General features: G+C 52.8%; 1 protein-coding gene across 3 annotated transcripts in view; it reads right to left on the bottom strand.

The window, feature by feature from the left end:
- Positions 1 to 228: 228 nt before the first annotated feature.
- The window catches only part of LOC133358213 (116 kDa U5 small nuclear ribonucleoprotein component), a 44,429-nt gene continuing 25,260 nt past the window's right edge, over positions 229 to 19,397 (bottom strand). For all 3 annotated transcript variants that reach the window (XM_061576456.1, XM_061576455.1, XM_061576454.1), the window contains exons 12-28: positions 18,576 to 18,639; positions 17,418 to 17,508; positions 16,290 to 16,425; positions 15,728 to 15,855; positions 15,086 to 15,279; positions 14,279 to 14,390; positions 13,288 to 13,428; positions 12,254 to 12,355; positions 10,771 to 10,853; positions 10,169 to 10,255; positions 8,471 to 8,597; positions 6,891 to 6,978; positions 4,919 to 5,037; positions 4,203 to 4,297; positions 3,018 to 3,171; positions 1,240 to 1,347; positions 229 to 420 (exon numbers count right to left, since the gene is read on the bottom strand). In XM_061576456.1, the coding sequence (XP_061432440.1) occupies positions 325 to 420; positions 1,240 to 1,347; positions 3,018 to 3,171; positions 4,203 to 4,297; positions 4,919 to 5,037; positions 6,891 to 6,978; positions 8,471 to 8,597; positions 10,169 to 10,255; positions 10,771 to 10,853; positions 12,254 to 12,355; positions 13,288 to 13,428; positions 14,279 to 14,390; positions 15,086 to 15,279; positions 15,728 to 15,855; positions 16,290 to 16,425; positions 17,418 to 17,508; positions 18,576 to 18,639 (1,925 nt within the window). In that variant the 3' untranslated portion in view covers positions 229 to 324. The remainder of the gene's footprint in view (positions 421 to 1,239; positions 1,348 to 3,017; positions 3,172 to 4,202; positions 4,298 to 4,918; positions 5,038 to 6,890; positions 6,979 to 8,470; positions 8,598 to 10,168; positions 10,256 to 10,770; positions 10,854 to 12,253; positions 12,356 to 13,287; positions 13,429 to 14,278; positions 14,391 to 15,085; positions 15,280 to 15,727; positions 15,856 to 16,289; positions 16,426 to 17,417; positions 17,509 to 18,575; positions 18,640 to 19,397) is intronic.

Here is a 19,397-nt window from a genome sequence, read left to right as displayed (position 1 = left end):
TATTTCACTGCGGTTGCTACTTTGCGCGATCGAGCGAAACGATGATGGACTGGAATCAGAGGCTACGTACGGGAGGGGGGGGGGGGGGTTTGGTTTACCGTATGACGAGGCAATTCGCATCGCCGGATGACCGCGCGACAACGGCTACGGTAACGACACGCACCGATTTACAAGCGAGCGACCGTTGTGCTGCCGTGGGAAAAAACGAGTCTGGCGGAAAGAGGGCCGGGGGGGGGGGGGGGCGGTTTAGGGGGCGGATGACGCGGGCCGCACGCACGCAAGTTGAACTTCTTTCGCACCGCATGTAGGCCTACCCACGGCCAATCACATCGGGTAGTTGAACATGACGTCCTGTTTGGCCAGCTCCAGCAACATGGGGTCGTCGAAGAACTTGCTGATGCTTACGTCCTCGCTCAGCCCCTGCGGAAAGCGGAGGGGACGTGCCGTGGGGCACAGTGGGGTTAGAAAACGCAAGGGAACAAGAGCGGTCCTCCCTCCACCCCGCCATCCCAGAACCGCTAGAGCAGTGGTTCTTCTTCTTCTTAACCGGCGTGTCGTTCGTGCCACCAACCCCGCCCGGGGGTGTGAGATGCCCCTTTCCGGGGGGGGGGGTTAGCGAGACGTGGCCAAATTTTTTTCAGAAGGTAAATCACCGATAATACAATTTGAGCACGGGGCACGCGGGTGCACCCGTGCTTACACCGGGGAAGGGATTTAGGCACCGGTTCAACCTCCTGGCGCGGGCAGGTTGATACAAACGAGCCTACCTCTCCCTCGAGGAAGAGTAGGCCACATAATGCTCAAGAGGCCCTTCAGCCAGTGGTGGTGTGCGCAAGCAATTGCAGTCCTGCCCCCTTACCCGATCAAGGACACTCAGCTGTAAGCGTAGACCAGTGTTGTTCATGACAAGGGCCCAGGGCTCACTAGCAGCCCCTGGTGGCCTTTAGTGCGCCCCCCCCCTCCCGACAATACACAGCGACAACACCCCACCCCACCCCCATCATCGTCATCGTGCTGCGGTCACAAACCCCGCAATGGTTTCAAATGGTGTGGCAGGCCCTCCTCACTCGCACTGATGACGCCTCATCGGCGAAAGTGCCCCCCACCGCCACTCCCCCCCCACCCACCCCCACCTTTTGAAAACGTAGTGAAGACCGCTGGCGTAGACCACCGTGTGAATGAAGACGCCCAAAGGCGGTGATCGAAAAATAAAACCCACAAGACGCCCCGCGCGTGTACCTTTCGGCGACGAGTCTTGATCATGAATTCCCTGGCGAGGTGAGGGGCCGGCTGCGGCTCCAGTGGACGGATCACAATGCTCTTGTCCAAGGGATCTCCTGGCACGATCTTCGCGTGTGCGCGAAAAAAAAACGACAAACACTTGGCGCCGAGTCTGACACGTAGGCTTTCGCGACCAATATTATTCGATCGCGCGAGTACAAATGTGTCGTTCGGCCAGAATTCTGGCAAAATCGCTGGATGTGATTACCAGCGAAACTTCAGAGTACTCAAATTGTAAATGTTGTGGATTCGCTCTCCGAACACACAAGCGGTGGGCTGAACTAGTAACCAATTGAGCCACGTTCTGTTTACGTGACAAACCTTACTGGATGGCTGTCGGGTGGTGGTGGTGGGTTAACGACACATTTATACTAACGCCATCTAACCCAAAAAGCTTTATGCTGGACTTGGTGCTTGCCTACTTAACTGGCCATTAAATAAGACATCAGTTGATCGAAAACAAAGTAGGGGTTTCCCCTACGATGTATGCGGCGGTAGTAGTTAGTAGTAGTAGATGCGTTCCAAAGGAAGACAGCTGCCTGGCGAGTAGCGCACACAGTACACATACACAGTACACACACAGTACACACACAGCATACATACAGTACACACACACAGTACACACACGGTACACATACACAAAACATAGAGTAAATACAGTACACAGAGTACAAGCAGTACACACACGGTACACACACAGTACACATACACATAACATAAAGAGTAAACACGGTACACACACAGTACAAGCAGTACACACAGGGTACACACACGGTTCACATACAGTACACACACAGTACAAATGTTGTCCCACGTCCTGCAATGTTTTCAAATGATGTCAAGGGGATCTTTAATGTCCACTGTGAAACAGACGGTTGTGCATTTCAGCTAAATGCACAAACAGCGAGAACTAGGGCAGCTTGCTGGCAGTAACCTATTTTCACGCGGTGGTGTGTCATTTTCCGTAGGTGTTCACAAATCCGACGAAAGCTGTTGTATGTGTGTATATATGTTGAACTTCTTTCGCGCCGTACGTAGGCAAACGTGCTAATCGTAGGTGCGGGGGGAAGGACAACACACTAAACACAAAAATCAGCTCTAAAAAAACGAGTTCTCAATCTCGATTATTTCAGTGCACAGCTCCTAAAATCGGAAAGAGCGTTCCAGACGGCCGCAGAAGCGCATCTGAAAGCGCAGCGCGATGCGGTGACCACCGTCTGTGTTCGATGGCCAGCCAAAAGCTGCTGTTGCTGCGAGGATGACCGGAGTTCGCGTGACGGTTTAATGCTCCTTGACGAGATCATCAAAGGTATCGTGGTTCACTTGCGGCGAGAACTTTGCGTGTAACGAGTGCCAAAGATTTTTGTTTGTCGAGCACCGTCGTCATCATGATAACTTGGGAGACGAGAAACGACGGGAGGAGGGAATTCCAAAGTGGAGCAGTGCAGCAAAGACGAGGGAACACCTTCTTGGTTCTTTCGGTAAAGTCACGTAGAATGGAAATAATAAAATAATAAAAATAAAACATAATAAAATAATTCTCACGACGTTTCGGCCACAACGCAAGCAGCCGTCCTCAGGTGAAGAACAGGGCTGTCGGAAATAGGGAACGCGTCGCGACCTGCCGGCACGCGGCGGTTCAGACCAGCGGCGCGACGGACGCGACGAAACATCCGGCGCGCACACGGTGCCCGTGCGCGCACAAACGACACGCGCCGACGCAGCACGACCGTTACCTGCCAGTGGTGGAACACGGACAGGCAGAAGGCCTGCCCCTGCGTGTGCGTCCGAAGGTCGGTCTCGAACCCGAACGAGTCGATGGCGGGGATGAAAGCCTTGATGGTGTAGAGCGGCGAGCCGGGGATGGGCGCGTCCTGAGTCACGTGGCCTCTGCGCGCGGTGGGCAAAAACGAAACGGGCGTTTTTTAACCTCGGACCGCGGTTGCCCTGGATCACGCGGGGTGGAAGGGGGGGGGAGACCTAGTGGTCCTCGAGTGGTAAGGGCTGCTGGGGCGAGCGGCATTGCTACTCTCGAGCCCGGGCCGCCCCCCGCCCCCCCTTCTAGCGACGTCGCAGAAATATATCGAGCAAGCGACGAATGAGAAGGCCCGGGTCGTTGGGTTTTAGCGGGAGGGGTTGTTGTACCCCCCCCCACCCCCATGTGAAAACGAGTCATTGTGCCAACCCTCCGCACCCAGGGGAGATCCCGATGGAATGCGGTTTCTATTTAAACTCCCATTCAATTAAAGCGATAACTTTCACGACGACGGAAAAAACAATCGCCCGGCTGCACACGGCGGAGGCACATCAATAAACAAAGCAAACCACGCTGAGCAGAGGTCGCAAACGGGTTTTGATTCCTTACCCGTACCCGGCCGCACCAGCGTCGCAAACGGGTACCCGTACCCGGCCGTACCCGTACCCTACCCGTACCCGGCACCTTTTTACAAGGAGTCATGTTTGCATAGAGCACAATACCTGCAGTCATAATGCAAACAAAAAACATAACAATTATCATATTTTTTACTGGCAAATGAGGTTCCAATGGTGTAAATGCTTACCCCGAGTTCTCATACTCTGATGGTGCATTGTCTTTGAGTTGTGTGCCTTTTGGCGTCATCTGGTCCAACCATGTGAGACTAGGCTCTAAGGAAGCTGTCTCGGGTGTGGACCGATCAACTTCCAAGGACAGTGCATATCATTATCAGACTTGTTTCTTTTTGTTTGCATTTTGACTGCTTGTGTTGTGATTATTGCAAACATGATGCCTTGTATAAAGGTGTCAGTTTTGTACCAGTTGAAAGGGTAAAACCTATGACTGAAAGCCAGTTTTTTAACGTTCGTGAAAATAAACGCGGCACCACCGCGTCCCGAATTCCTGGGCCACCGCCGCCACACTGTGCCGCCGCGGTGGTACATGCCTTCGCCGAGCCAGCACGGTGTAGACGGCAGACACGCAGTCGGCCGGGGCCTGCACCTCCACGAAGTAGTAGGGCTCCATGAGACGCGGCGTCGCCTGCAACAGACGCGGGCGAGCCGCGGGTTACAGGGCCGCCCAACGCGCGAGTTATCGCACTTCAAACTCGCGCACGTGACCTGCGTGTGTGTTGATCTTCTCTCGCACCGTACACGTAGCCAGCCGTGCTAATCGCAGGTGCGGGGGAAGGACAACAAACTAACACACGCAAAGTAGTTATCAAGAAATGAGTTTTCAATCGAGATGATTTCCAAGTGCATGGCTCCCAGGGGATTCCTAATATCGAAAGAGCGTTCCAGACGGCCGCAGCAGCGGTGCTCTCGCAGAACACGGTGCGGGTTGTAATAATCATAACACTTTCATTTGATACGGCGTCATTAGTGTGCTAATAAGCATGCCACAACGCTGTACGTTAATTATATACGAGGACCAAATCCGTATGCGGCCACAACCAAGCAAAATGAAAACCCGGCTACGACCAAGTGAAATAAAAAAATCAATCAACAAATGAAGAAATAGCATAAAAAAAAGCACAAACGACGATAGCAACAACAGCAACAACAAGCCGCGCCGAGCGTCGCGCGAGGGCAGCGTCCAACGTCAGGTTGGCGCGGACGACTTATTCGGCAGGGGAGGGGACACGCGCACGCGGGCACGCACCATGAGGAACGCCGAGTAGACAACCCGGCGTGCCGTCGGGATGATCTGACCGCCGCCCCGGTGCAGCGGCTCATTGGCGATGACCGCGTCCAGGATCTTGAACTTCACATTGCGGATTGCTGAGCGCCAGACAAGCGCGCGAGCAGCACACACACACACACGGCACACGGCACGCGGCACGCGACACGGCGTTAGCATCGCTTTCTTCGTTGCCGCTGGGTGCTCCTTTGGGTCGCCGCTCCGACCCAAAGGGCTGTTTTTACGCGTAGCGTACGGTTCAAGCAAAGCCTGCGTGAAACAAGCATTTCAAATAATATTCTTAGGTTTTTTTTCTTCGGTAAAGTCACGTAGGTAAAAAATTAAAATTAATAAAAGTTAAATAAAATTAAAAAAATACAGCTATCGTGGCTGTGACGGTTCCACCTGAAGACGGAAGCTTGTGTTGCCTCCGAAACATCGTGATTTTTTATTTTATTAATTTAAATTTTTTACCTACGTGACTTTACCGAAAAAGAAAAAAACCCTAAGAATATGAATCCTTGCAGTCACGAAAGCTTCAAATCTAGAATTTCAAATAATGATGACGATAAAAAACCCCACCAATGAATGGCTAAAGCTCCTAGTCACCGATTCATTTATTTACATTTGTTGCCGTCCCAAAAACCAGCGGCTCATCTTCGCCACGGACAAAACGAAAGGTGACAATGAAGGACTGCTGCCGAGTCAACCGAGGGGAGGGGGGGAGCCCAGAGGGCCAGTTCAGATAACACTGGTCAACACACTTGTTCTGGCATAAGGTATTCCAACGGTTTTAAGGTAATTTTGTGGTGCCGATTCCAAATCTGGCATCAGTTTTGTCCATCACATCAGATATCAAATATTGCATTTTCAATAAAAACTGCAGAAGAAAAATATTACATAAATGTGGATATCTACATAAAATGATAATATAAACACACTATTCTAAAAATACAGCACCATATTTTAACACTAAAGCAGTCACTGACTCGTAACAACTTGCAATCATAAGTGACAGAGTTAATTTCGGGTAAATCAATGAAAATGGGGTTTGCCGATAGCATAATAAGTATAACCCGTAAAAACAAAGTTTTTCACTCTAAATCCTTTATATGCGTGGCGGCTAGAGTCCTCTCGTCCTCTGGCTTGAGATGGCTGCCACCTATGGGTCAGATGATTGTCTGCAGTATTAAACAATTGGTAATTAAATATTTAATTTGTTTTCCCTAAACAGTGTAAAATTTTGGAAAACATTTTTCACGAACACTAATTGTCTCGCACAACGAGTCTGTGTGGAAAATGTCAGCTCGATTGGATCACGGGAAGTGGGTTAAAAAACGACCGAAAGATTTGCACGGTCGCAAGCACGCAAGCAAGCGAACTTAATATAAAGGATTTAAAATGAGATGTGATAGAGAAAATCTGAGATCAGATTTGGAATCAGCACCTTGAAATTAGTCTAAAACAGCTGCAAAAGTCCAGGCCAGAATTTTTTTTGTTGCTGACCAGTGTTATTATCGCACCGATGTCGGCCGTGAAGTGGGCGAATCGACCCCCCCCCCGCCAACTGCCTCGACAAATCGTCGCGATTCGGGGGGGGGGGAGGGTCGCGATTTAAGTCAAAGGATGGACTCTCCTCTCTAGCAATGCGGCGAATGGTAACGGGTGCAAGCGCAACAAACAAAAACATGAACAAGAAAACATCTTAAAGTGACTAAGTACAAACAGAAAATCCAAGAAAAGACAGCAAAATATTGCAGAAAAAAGCACCGTACACCAACCCTGTGTGCAAAAATCCCAGTGGGATGCAAGTCAAACAACAACAACCATAAGACAACTTAGATTAAGGCCATCAGTCTAACTGATGGGGGGGTGCAGGAGAGGTGCCCGGTGAGGTGGGACGGCTCTCGGCTGGACGGGCGGAGGAGGATGAGGAGGAGGTGGGTGGACTCACGCTCATCGCACAGTGGGCCCTCGCGAGTGCCCCACTGAAAGCCCTGCACGATGCTGTCCTTCACCGAGCCCAGCAGCGCCTTGTCCACCTGCGCACATGCGGAACCACAGACACAGGTCAAAGGTCAAGATAACCACCCTCGGTTGAAAGCTTTCGTGACCGCACGGATTCATATTCTTGGTTCTTTCGGTAAAGTCACGTAGAAGGGAAATAATACAAATAGAACAACAATATTCTCACATTTCCACTGCAACACAAGCAATCATCATCAGGGGTGAAAACCACAGCAAGAAAATGTTTCGTGTTGAAAATGTTTCTTGCTGTGGTTTTCACACCTGATGATGATTGCTTGTGTTGCAGTTGAAACGTCGCGAGAATTTTATTGTTTTAGTTTATTATTTCCCTTCTACGTGACTTTACCGAAAGAACCAAGAATAGATAACCACCCTCCCCCACTCCCCGCGGTGTGGGGGCAAGTGCTGTTAAGAGAGCAACTGCCAAGGGCGGGGGCACGGCACGCCAAATGGCGGTGTTGGCCGGCACCGCGCCACGGCCGCCTTTGCCTCCCGAGTGGCGACGCTTAAAACTAATTTCTTACAACTGCTTTTTGTATTTAGTTCGTTGTCCTTCCCCCGCACCTCCGATTAGCACGGTTGGCGACATACGGTGTGAAATAAGTTCAACATACATACATACATAGACTCACACAGAGACCCAAAGACTCACACAGACCCATAGAGTCACGCTCTGGCCCACAGACCACATCGAGACCCATAGAGACCCATAGACAGATATACATACACACCCCCGTAGAATTCACATGGGTGAACCAACTGTATTGCCATCACGTGCCATGCCCTACAACAACCCACTGTGCGCCACACCTAGGCCAGGTACAGCCCTGCAAGTACGAACACACTCGCGCTGAATGACGGCGTCAATCTGCAGCTGTGTGGGACAGGGTAGTAGAGTATTTGGCTGCTGTAAATTTCCACACGGCGACGAGCCACTTCGTTGACCCATTATTTGTGATAGCCAGGTCGGTTCTGAAAACAGTTATGTAGATAGCTCAGTGGGCCTTACCTGGTAAAATAAAATAAAAACTACGGCACTGCATTGCGCCGTTAATCGCCAACCGGCTTTTGGAATACAGCCTGTTTAAACGAATATTCGTAGCAACCTCAGCCCAGGCCTGAACATCATCCAAAACCAAACCGATGGCTCAATACGGTGGGGGAGGGTTTCGCCACTTCTGCGCCGGTACGCCCCGAGTCACAGAATAAACGCGCGTGTCTTCTTCACGTGCGCATGCGCAAAAGTGGAAATATTCTTAGGTTTTTTCGGTAAAGTCACGTAGGTAAAACATTTAAATTAATAAAAGACGGTGCCACCTGAAGACAGAAGCTTATGTTGCCTCCGAAACGTCGTGATTTTTATTTTACTTTTATTAATTAAAATTTTTTACCTACGTGACCTTACCGAAAAAAAACCTAAGAATATGAATCCTTGCAGTCACGAAAGCTTCAAATCTAGAAGTGGAAATGTCGAATTTTGACTGTGAACACAAGCGGACGCAGCACCTCTGAAGGCAGGGTGTCGTCCACCAGGATGTTGGGCCCAGTGGTGTCGGGGCCGAAGGCCCAGATGGACCGGGCGGCGAGCAGATCCCAGTCGTACTTGGTCTGGAAAAACTCTCCGAGCTTCTTCCTGCGAGGGGGGGGGGGGAAGCCAGGAGGCGACGGTTAATCACCTGCAGGCCTCAAGGTGCACATGGCCTGGCACAAGCGTCGTGGTGACGTCACCGCCACTTAGTGGCGAATGGCGGTTGTTGTTGTTGTGTGTACGCGTGTGTGTGTATATGTCATCAGCCAGTCATCTCAGTCATCTCGATCAGTCGACCCGTGGCACCTGGGTCTGCCCCGTGACCTCCTGCCAGCGGGCGTTCGAAACTTCACGTGGCCTCAAGGTGCACATGGCCTGGCACAAGCGTCATGGTGACGTCACCGCCACTTAGTGGCGAATGTCGGTTGTTGTGTGTACGCGTGTGTGTATACGTGTGTGTGTGTGTGTATACGTGTGTGTGTGTACGTGGCCTCAAGGTGCACATGGCCTGGCACAAGCGTCGTGGTGACGTCACCGCCACTTAGTGGCGAATGGCGGTTGTTGTTGTGTTGTGTGTACGCGTGTGTGTATACGTGTGCGTGTATACGTGTGCGTGTGTACGTGGCCTCAAGAAGCACATGGCCTGGCACAAGCATCGTGGTGACGTCACCGCCACTTAGTGGCGAATGGCGGTTGTATTTGTTGTGTAAGTGCGGGGTGCGTGCATACGCAGAGGGCACAGATGGTGCATCGGTCAGTCATCTCAGTCGAGCCATGGCGCCTGGTTCTGTTCCGTGACCTCCTGCCAGCGGCCGTTCGACACTTCACGTGGCCTTAAAGTGCACATAGCCTGGCACAAGCGCTGTGGTTGATGTCACCGCCACTTCGTGGCGAACAGCGGTCGTTGTTGTTGTACGTGTGCGTGTAAGGGAGCGGTAGTGCAGCGGTTAGCGCGCTGCGCTACGAACCCGGTCGACCCGCTGTTCGATTCCCGCTCGCGGCCACCAACAGCAGTGACGATTATCTGAACCGGTCCTGGGCACTTCTCTAGCTCGACTCAGGCTCAAATGAGTAACCAGTGGTGTGGTGTGTAAACATCGCCACTGGGGGAGACATGGCGGCGTTTCCCACTACGCGGAGGTTAGCACGCACACAGTAAATACCTCAGTGGGCTTTGGGCAGGTAAGGTAAAAAAAAAGTTTGTTTTATTGGCATAGATTTTCTTAAAGTGAAAAAAAAGTGAAGCGAGCGAGCGTTGCGAGAGAGCGAGAGAGAATTCCACGAGCGGTTTCGTGGTCGTACTGCGCGGCTCTCCGATGCGCTTTCTGGTCGTACTAACCGCGCGTCGTTTAAACGATTGGCTGCCGCTATAAACGGTCACGTGACGATTTGTAAAAAAAAGGCGTCAGTTTTGTTGCCAGATAGAAGGGTAAAAAACCAATTATCATATTTTTACTGGCAAATGAGGTTCCAATTGTGTAAAATAAATATAGTTTTGGTTCAATAAATTTTTTTTACGATTTGCTAACCTTTCCTACACTTTATAACGCTCTGACCCCCGTGACCTGACTGGACATCTGTGAAAAAGAGCTTCATAGCTCATCGGATTCCTCCAGCATAAACAAATATTCTGACTTTGATTCTGAAACCCAGACCGCCTTCGGCAAGCGCGTTACCTGTTCCAGGTGATTTGCACCACCTCGTTCTCGATGTCCTCGGCCAAGCCTTTCTCCAGCGGCTCGGCAATCATTGTGATCTTGTTCCTGCGAAAGCAACGATCCACACACGTCAACAAACAACCGGAGTTGCTCCAGATGCTCCTCCGGTTTCCTCCCCACACCTAAAGCACTCATACAGGTAGTAACAACAGTTCCACACTGCCCACCAGGGATTATTTGTCCGTCTGTCTGTCGTGCATAGCCACGCCCTCGATTTGTATTTCTTAGAGCGCTTCGGGCGGGCTCAGCACCACGTGACGCGCCGCCCCACGCAGCTTGCGCCGCGTGACACGGATCGCACGAATGCGCCGTCCAACCAAGTTGCTACCTGCCCCCTCCAAGGAACGTGTTTAATTGTCCGATAATTACAGCTGAACATATACACAGTGGACCGCAGAGTTTGGGCAATTTGTTGGTGCCGGCTCATCGTCAGGCTGCCGCCTTCCCACTCGCCTGCGGTTCCTAACCCCTTGCGCGCCCGAGTCGTTGCTCTCTCTCTTTCTTCGAGAGCGAACGAATAATACTAAGTTCAGATTATTATTGTTATTTAGGGGACTTACTTCTTGTTGGGAGTCTCAGCAAAGCACTTCAAGGAGGAGGTCTCCACCACGGTCTCACAGAAAGACACGACAGGGTCAGCAACCTGCGGAAGGACGTGGGGACATAACCTTCATCACGCAGCACAGGAGATCTAAAACATTTTTATTTTTATTTAACCAGGTGTAGTACCATAAGAGGGGAGGGGCTGCTGGGGGCTCTGGGACCATAGACAGATAAGCCCTCGGCACCAGGATCCCAGGCACCCCAGACAGTTAAGCCCCTTGGCGCCACCAATGGGGGGGGGCTGTATGTGCTCTGTGGGATACCTGGGGGCGCACACAACCCCACCCCTAGTTGGGGACGAGGCATAAAAGGGCAGCTCCCTGGCCGATCGGGGCCAGTCGCAGCTCAAGACCCAAGACCCGCCAGCCAGCCAGCTTAGGACCCTGGACCCCCTCGTCCCGCTTGTCCTTGTAAGGGCCGGGACGCTGTGAGGGCCAGTGGTGGGACTCTGGGACTCCCGGCTCTACGTCCTTGTGAGGGCGAGTTCCGAGGAAGCCAGAGTCCAGACCCGCACCTTGGCTGGGTCGGGTCAGGTAGCCTCCCCGAGGGTAATTGTAGCCGGAGGACCCCAGAGCGTAGCCAGAGTAGTGTATCTAGGCTGTGTACCTAGGCTGTGTACCTAGGCTGTAACAGAGTATCAGGACTGTTGGGAGTGTTGTATTGTAATAAAGAAGTTACCTCTACAAGTGTCTCCGGAACCCATTACACAGGTAAGGCCCACTTCTGAGCTACATAAGCTCCGTGTCAGAAGCTGTCCGTCACAAGCGATAGCTCAACCAAGTGGCTTATCATCGCGTGGAAATTTGAAGCAGCCAAATGCTCTAAACACGTGATGTCGATTCTAAACGTGGAGGGGAAAAAAAGAATCCACACGACCACCGGGAGAACGTGCAAACTCCAAATATACAGCAGCAGGCGTCAGGGTTGGGATCGAACACACGACCTCCTGTATACCGGGCGAGGTAGTTAACATCTCCGAGCCACCGCGATTGGTGCGGGCAACAGACCAGAGGAGATATGAGCTTAAAATTACACGCACACAGTGAAATTTATTGCGTGGAGAACACTTAAACTTGTTAATGCATGGCGATGATCGTGAATGTAACGATTTACCCCCTCACACTGGTCCGATCGCTCTCGGAGCGCCGGGACCAATGGGCTTGGTGCAATCGGTAAAATTATAAAATAAACACTATAAGCCTTTTGCTGATTCAGCTGCACGTTGAATAGACAAGTTATGCCCACAGCAAACTTGAGACCCTGGGTACTTGTCCCAGATTCTGGGGTCTGTTACACCGACAGGAAACAGCTTGAATCCCCCCCCCCACGCCATCGACCGAAGCCTCTGACCCGGCAAACGCAGCGAAGATTCGGATCCCCGCATCTTAAAGAGGCTTCCGTTCACACAGCCAGCGGTGCGACGGTCGCCAAAGCACAAACCTTGATGTCGATCTCGGAGTACATCTTGCGAAGGTCGTGCATCACGCAGTCCAGGTAGAGCTCCCCCGTGCCCAGGATGATGTGCTCCCCCGATTCCTCCACCTGCGCGCGCGAACGAGCAGAGCTGTCAACTCACGTCGGCACGCGCGATCCCGCTTTTCCACTGGCACATCCGAGTCAAGCCGAGCCGAGCCAGCGCAGGGCGCTCACGGTAACGAGGGAGGGGCGGGGGGGGAGTGGGTTTTCCACTGGCCACCTACCATGTCCCGAGGGCCAGAACTAGGCCATGATTCAATGGCTTCGCCAGATATTCAAATCTGGCTCAAGGTGGTGGTGTGGGGCCAAGCAGGGCAGGAGGGAGGCTAATGACAGGTTTGTCGCGAGCGACGTCAGGCATCGAGCTGCGGTTCAATGGCTTCGCGAGACAATCGATTCTGACTCGGGGATGGGGCCAAGCAGGGCCAGGAGGCAGGCTACTGACGGGTTCGTCGCGAGCGACGTCACAGCCTGTACGGTGGCGAGGACAAGGCGCGACCGCTTCAGCCGCGCGTCCCGGTCGTTTATCGCGGGTGACGGCGGTGGCACGGCTCGGCATTCTTCAAGTGGAAAAACAAACCTGGCGCCGACTGAGCTACAACCGGGCTTGGGCTCGGCACGGGCCTGGAGCGGTTCGGTTGTTATGTAGTGGAAAAGAGATGTGAAGAAAAACGACAGCTTTACATTTCTAGATTTGAAGCTTTCGTGACTGCAAGGATTCATATTCTTAGGTTTTTTCTGGTAAAGTCACGTAGGTGAAAAAATTAAATGAATAAAGTAAAATAAAAATAAAATAAAATCACGACGTTTCGGAGGCAACACAAGCTTCCGTCTTCAGGTGGAACCGTCACAGCACGATAGCTGTATCAAGTGAGAGAAATTCCAAGAACACCATATTTGTATATATACTGGTTGAGGGTGGGAGGAGCTTTACATTTAGCGGAGAATGCCGTTGGAAGAGCAGCAAGCGCCCTCTCCCGCCGAGTGAGGAGGTGTACCTTGGTCGTGAGGACGGGATAACTCTTGTTGACCTTACGCAGGCCGTCCAACATCTTCGGCAGCTCCGACGGGTTCACGGGCTCGACGGCAATCTTGATGACAGACGACGTGTTGAACTTGAGCGGTCGGAAGATCTGGGCCTGTTCGCGCGAGCACAAGGGGGGGAAAGGGATCGTATCCTCACGACCAAAGCCCTTCGCAGACAACCCTCGCCCCCCTTAATTGCAATGGGGGTTCTCGACCTTTGTGGTACGGCCGTGATATGTATGAATGTATTTATGTAGCCAACCGTGAGAATCGGAGGCGCGGGGGGGGCGGGACAACAAACTAAACACAAAAAGCAGGTTCTAAAGAAATGGGTTTTCATTCTAGATTTCCAAGTGCATGGCTCCCAGTCGCTTCCTAACATCGGCCGCAGAAGCGCATCTGAAAGCGGGCGATGCGGTCGTCACCGTCTTTGTTTGATGGCCAGCCTAAAACCACCGCTGCTGCTGCTGCGAGGGATGCCCGGAGCTGGCACGATGACCAGATCGGCAAGGTGTTGTGGTTCACTCGTGGCAAGCCACTTTGTGTGTGATGAGTGCAGGTGAAACTTTGGTATAGCCCTGTGAGCCATTCGGCTCTTGAATCGGGTGCAACCGCAACAAAGAAAAATACATGAACAAGAAAACATCTTACAGTGACTATGTGACTATGCGCGAAAAGAAAAATCCAGGAAATAACTGCCAGAAAAAAAGCACCGTACAACAACGCCGTGTGCAAAAATCCCAGTGGGATGCAAGTCAAACAACAACAACAACCACAAGACAACATAGATTAAAGCCATCATTCTAACTCCGTACTAAAACAAACATATATGGCCAAACCAAAAAAAACTTTTCCGAATCACCAAATAAAGCCATTAAAGCAACTAGCGGTGGAGAAAGAAGAAAGAATATAGCAAAGCTTTATTTCAGAGAGCACTGCGATGAAAACAATGCGGTGGTTCACCTCGTCGGTGCCTGTGGGCTCTGTGATTGTAGCCGTCTTCACAATGGGCTGATCCACGCCTTCGATGAGCACCCAGTTTCCAGCCGGGACTCTGCTCACTTCAATGCGGTACCTGGACACGGCAACCCATGGTCAACATTGCGCGCACAAAGATAAAGGCAAAAGAACCCCCCCCCCCCCCCCGTATAGCCTTCAGAGACTCTTGGGGCAAGTGCTGTTAGCGAGCACCTATGAAGGCCTGCACGGCAGACGAGGGGGTGGGTGGCCAGCACCACGCCTGGCCGAATTTATCTCCCGAGTGCCGATGTTTACACGCCGTACCAGGTACTCATTTGATGCCGAGTTGACCTACGGCAGACCCAGTACTGGCGTTGACCGTAAGCGGGAATCGAACCTGGGTCTTCGGATTCGTAGCCCAGCGCGCTAACCGCTACACTACACCCACACACACCCACCCACACACGAAGATAAATATCCCCCGTGTAGCCTTAAATGAGTATAGGGGCAAGTGCTGTGAGCGAGCACCTATAAAGGCCGAAACGGTACGCGAGGGAGTGGGTGGCCAACACCACGCACGACCGCCTTTGTCTCCCCAGTGGTGACAATGTTTACGCATCGCACCAGGTACTCATTTGAGGTTGAGTCGACCTAGGGGAGGCCCAGGACCGGTTAAGCTAATCGTCACTGGTGTTGGCCGTGAGCGGGAATCGAACTCGGGTTGCCGGGTTCACAGCGCAGCGCGCTAACCCCTACACTACACCCACACAGACACACACCAATTCCCCGCCGCCTCCAGCGCCCACCAACCTCGCCACGGAGATCCAGAGGCGCCCGACGGCGCAGATGCGCGAGTCCTCCTCGTCCTCCAGCGTGTAGTTCTCCCCGAGCACGCGGGCGTCCTGCCCCGCGTGCAGCGTGCCGCCGAGCACACGGCCAAACGCGTGGAAGTGCACGCCGTCCTCCGTGCTGTACATCTTGGTCGTGTGGCACATGAGAGGCCCCTGCCGTCAGGAAGGGAGACACACACACACACACGAGTGTGTATTTTTAAATTATTTTGCACCATACGTAGCTGACCATGATAATCGGAGGAACGGGGGAAGGACAGCAAACTACACACACAATGAGCAGTTATGAATAAACGAGTTGACGTATCTAAAGAAATGATGAACGTCAAACGCAGGAGGTGAGACGCTTGCGTCTTGAACGACGTTTTATTTCTGAACATCCGCATAACGACGACGACGAGGATGACGAAGATGATGACGACGATGACAATGAAGATGACGACGATGACGACGATGATGACGAAGATGACGACGACGACGACGATGAAGATGACGACGAAGATGACGACGATGAAGATGATGATGACGAAGATGACGACGGTGAAGATGACGACAAAGATGACGACGACAATGACGATGCGTGAAACTCAAACGCACTCACGTCGGGGTCACAGTCCAGCATGGCGTCGGCCAGCTCCGAGTCCAGGGGGCCCGTGTAGGTGTGCTCAATCTTGGTGCGCGCGCCGGCTTGCGGCGACGGCACGTGCTCCACGCACATGTCCACCAGCCCTGCGCGCACGGTCAACGCGTAACGCCGGCTCACTCGCAACGCCAGCGACGTCCCGTCGCCCCCACACGCGTCTCCGTTTGGTCGGTCGGCGAGCCACGAGGACGCGGCGTGATTGTGCCAGCTACAGGCATCTCAATTTGTTCAGTCGGTACACAGCGAGCACACGGCGTCACCGCGTCACCGCGGCACCGACGCACACCTCGGCACGTTCACAGAGTGGCACGACAGTCGGTACACCACGAGGACACGGCGTCACCGCGTCACCGACGCGCGCCTCGTTCAGTGCGCGCGACGTCAGCGGCACGGCTCAGGTTCTGCAGTCGAAGAGGTTGTCACGTACCATAGTATGGCCCTGCTGTATAAGGTACCGGTTATTACGTATTTCGTTACACACTGGGGAACAGAGCACGCGGACACTCATCACAAGCGTTACCGGTCATGTCGCCGAAGAAGCGCTTGCAGACGAGGCGCAGGAGGGGGCGGATGTTCATCTTGAGCTCTTCCTTCGTGAGATGCACGCCGAGCTCCTCCAGCGTCCGTGGAAGCAGCACATCCACGTCCCCCACCACCTGGGCAGCATTCGCATCACATTCACTCAATCGTTCGTCGCAACACCGTCAGTGAGGGACCGTTGTGCCAAACGCGTGACCCTCTCGAGACGGCGCCACAGACTCCCTGCCCAGGGGGCCCTCCCCGTTTTTCCCTCCCCATTTAGAATCGACGTGCGTTTTGGAGAATTTGCCCGCTGTACATTTCCACGCGATAAGCCACTTTGTCGAGCTATCGTTTGCGGCCGGGTCGCTTCTGAAAAAATTGAAGCTATATAGCTCAGTGGGGCCTTACCTGGTAAAGATAAAATCGAATAATGCAGCCCATGGCGGCCTGGTCTAAGCGTCTCTAGGACAGCGGTCCCCAACATGCGGCTCCGGAGCAGCACAAGGCTTCATACTCTTAGTTCTTTCGGTAAAGTCACCATGTAGGTAAAAAATTTAATTAAAATTAATAAAAATAAAACAATAAAATCACAACGTTTCGGAGGCAACACAAGTCTCCGTCATCAGGTGGGACCGTCACAGCCAGATTTGCTGCATCAAGGGCTGCGACGGTCCCACCTGATGACGGAGACTTGTGTTGCCTCCGAAACGTCGTGATTTTATTATTTTATTTTTATTAATTTTAATTTCATTTTTACCTACGTGACTTTACCGAAAGAACTAAGAGTATGAATCCTTGCAGTCACGAAAGCTTCAAATCCAGCACAAGGCTCTTTCAGGACCGCTCCGTGACGTTATTTATCAAAGACCATCGTGTCACTTGTATTCACCGCGTGGCTTTAAAAAAGGCCCTTCTTGTCATTTTGGGCGCAGGGCCCCTGGCTCCAGGGGGCGACGCGTGTGGTCGTGGGGACGCAGACGGTGCACGAGCACTCAGGAGAGCCACCCAGGAGCGCCGCTCTCGCGCGGCCCACTGACTCGGATGGGTTGCACAGAGCGATGGGGAAGACCCTGCGCGCCAGCGGCGGTCGCGGCCGGCCGGGCGAGCGGGCGAGCGGGGCGGGCACCTGCGAGAAGATCTTGTAGACCGGCTCGAGGACGAACTCCACGAAACTGCGCTGAGCGTTGGTGTCCGGCTGCTTCTTGGTGAAGCGCCGCCTGGCACGGGGATCGGCAACGGATCAGTGTCCGCTCGCTCGAAATTTTGACGAGCGGCAAGGGGCATCACAACTGCACGGAACACAGCCTGCGACCAGCATACCACCGAGGACCCCTTTAAAGCCTCAAAGCCAAGAGCCCCTGAAAAGCAATACCTGTCAAATGCAGGGCCCACCACAGAGGTCGCAAACCAGTTTTGATTCCTTACCCGTACCCGGCCGCACCAGGGACACAAACGGGTACCCGATTGCGACCTCTGGGATGAAGCCATGTTGCAAGCACGGGTGGGTTGATTCTAGGAACTTGAATTGTGAGACGAGACAAGACGTTGGGAAATGAGTGACAAATGGTGACTCACCCGTACCCGGCCGCACCAGGGTCGCAAACGGGTACCCGTACCCGGCCGGGTACGGGTAGCCTGGTATCGGGTAGGGTACGGGTATCGGGTACCCGATTGCGACCTCTGGCCCACCAGCAGAAGTGATGTCTAGCAAGGTGACAGAAGCAAAGATGTCCTTTCTCTGCCAGTTTAAGTTACCAAGCCACACCAACCTCTCCCTCCCCCCCCATTCAAAGTGAGAAACGATGACCAGCAGCCAAGCAGGTGACAGCCACCACAATTCGTTGCGGGGAAACGCCCGTCCCTCTCCTTTCCAAACGATCAGATTCATAACATTTATTTATACTGCAGGAGGAATCCGATGAGCTATGAAGCTCTTTGTTCACAGATGTCCAGTCGGGGCCACGCGGTAAGAACGCTACGAGAACAAACAGTACAAGAACACGATACAAGAAAGGTAAACGGATCACCCAAACACAAACAAATACAACAACTAAACCATCCCCACCCTGCCAGACAATGCCCCCCACTGCGCTATTCACTTATTTTCCAAAAGCGACCTGACCACAGACGATAGCTCAACAAAGTCGCTTATCAATTGGACAGTAATAGCCGCAAAGTAATCGAAAGCAGTGAACAAAGACACTGTTCCCCACCCCCCCCCCACCCCCCCCCCCGTCACCAGCCCTGCACGCTCTGCCGGCTGCACCGTTGACAAAGGACTCACGTCTTGGGGTTGAAGTAAACGTCTCCCCAGAGGCGTCTGGCAAACTCTTGGTAACTGACATCGCCTGTAAAAATCAAACAAGACGGTTTTTAACGGGATGCAAACGCACGACGGGCACCGTGTTGTATTTACAACGGGCCTGCGCGTCACAGGCCCAAAGTTGAGGGCCCCATTGGCAGTGGCACAGACTGTTGGGGAAAGTTCTGTTAACGAGCACCTATGAAGGTCGGCACTGCACACGAGGGGGGGTGGGTGGCCAGCACCACGTCCGACCGCCTTTGTCTCCCCAGCGGCGATGTTTACACACCTCACCGGGTACTCATTTGAGGCCGAGTCGACCTAGGGGAGGCCCAGGACCGGTTCAGATATTTCGTCACAAGCGTTGACCGTGAGTGGGAATCGAACTCGTGGTCGCCGGGTTCGTAGACTCAGCACGCCAACCGCTACCCCCCCACCGCTACGCCACCACACACGCACTCGGCTACATTCGTCAGGAGCAGCGCCTTAAACTTACAGCAGCGTGGCAACAAGGCCACGGACGGACCCCCCCCCACCCCACCCAACCTTGCGCAAGCAACGTTCGTTTTTTTAACAAAAGCTCACCGTAGACACTATGGGAACCTCATTTGCCAGTAAAAATATGATAATTGGTTTTTTTACCCTTCTATGTGCGCCTTTTGGCGTCATCTGGTCCAACCCATGTGAGACTAGGCTCTGAGGAAAGCTGTCTCGGGTGTGGACCAATCAACTTCAAGGACAGTGCATACATTATCAGAGTTGTGTTTTTTGTTTGCATTATGACTGCAGGTATTGCGGTCTATG

The sequence above is a fragment of the Lethenteron reissneri genome, chromosome 61, assembly GCF_015708825.2.
Source record: "Lethenteron reissneri isolate LAM-NWPU_2019-01 chromosome 61, ASM1570882v1, whole genome shotgun sequence".
In the NCBI taxonomy this organism is placed as follows: domain Eukaryota; kingdom Metazoa; phylum Chordata; class Hyperoartia; order Petromyzontiformes; family Petromyzontidae; genus Lethenteron; species Lethenteron reissneri.
The sequence above is the reverse complement of the archived record's forward strand: the minus strand, read 5'-3'. Positions and strand labels throughout refer to the sequence as shown.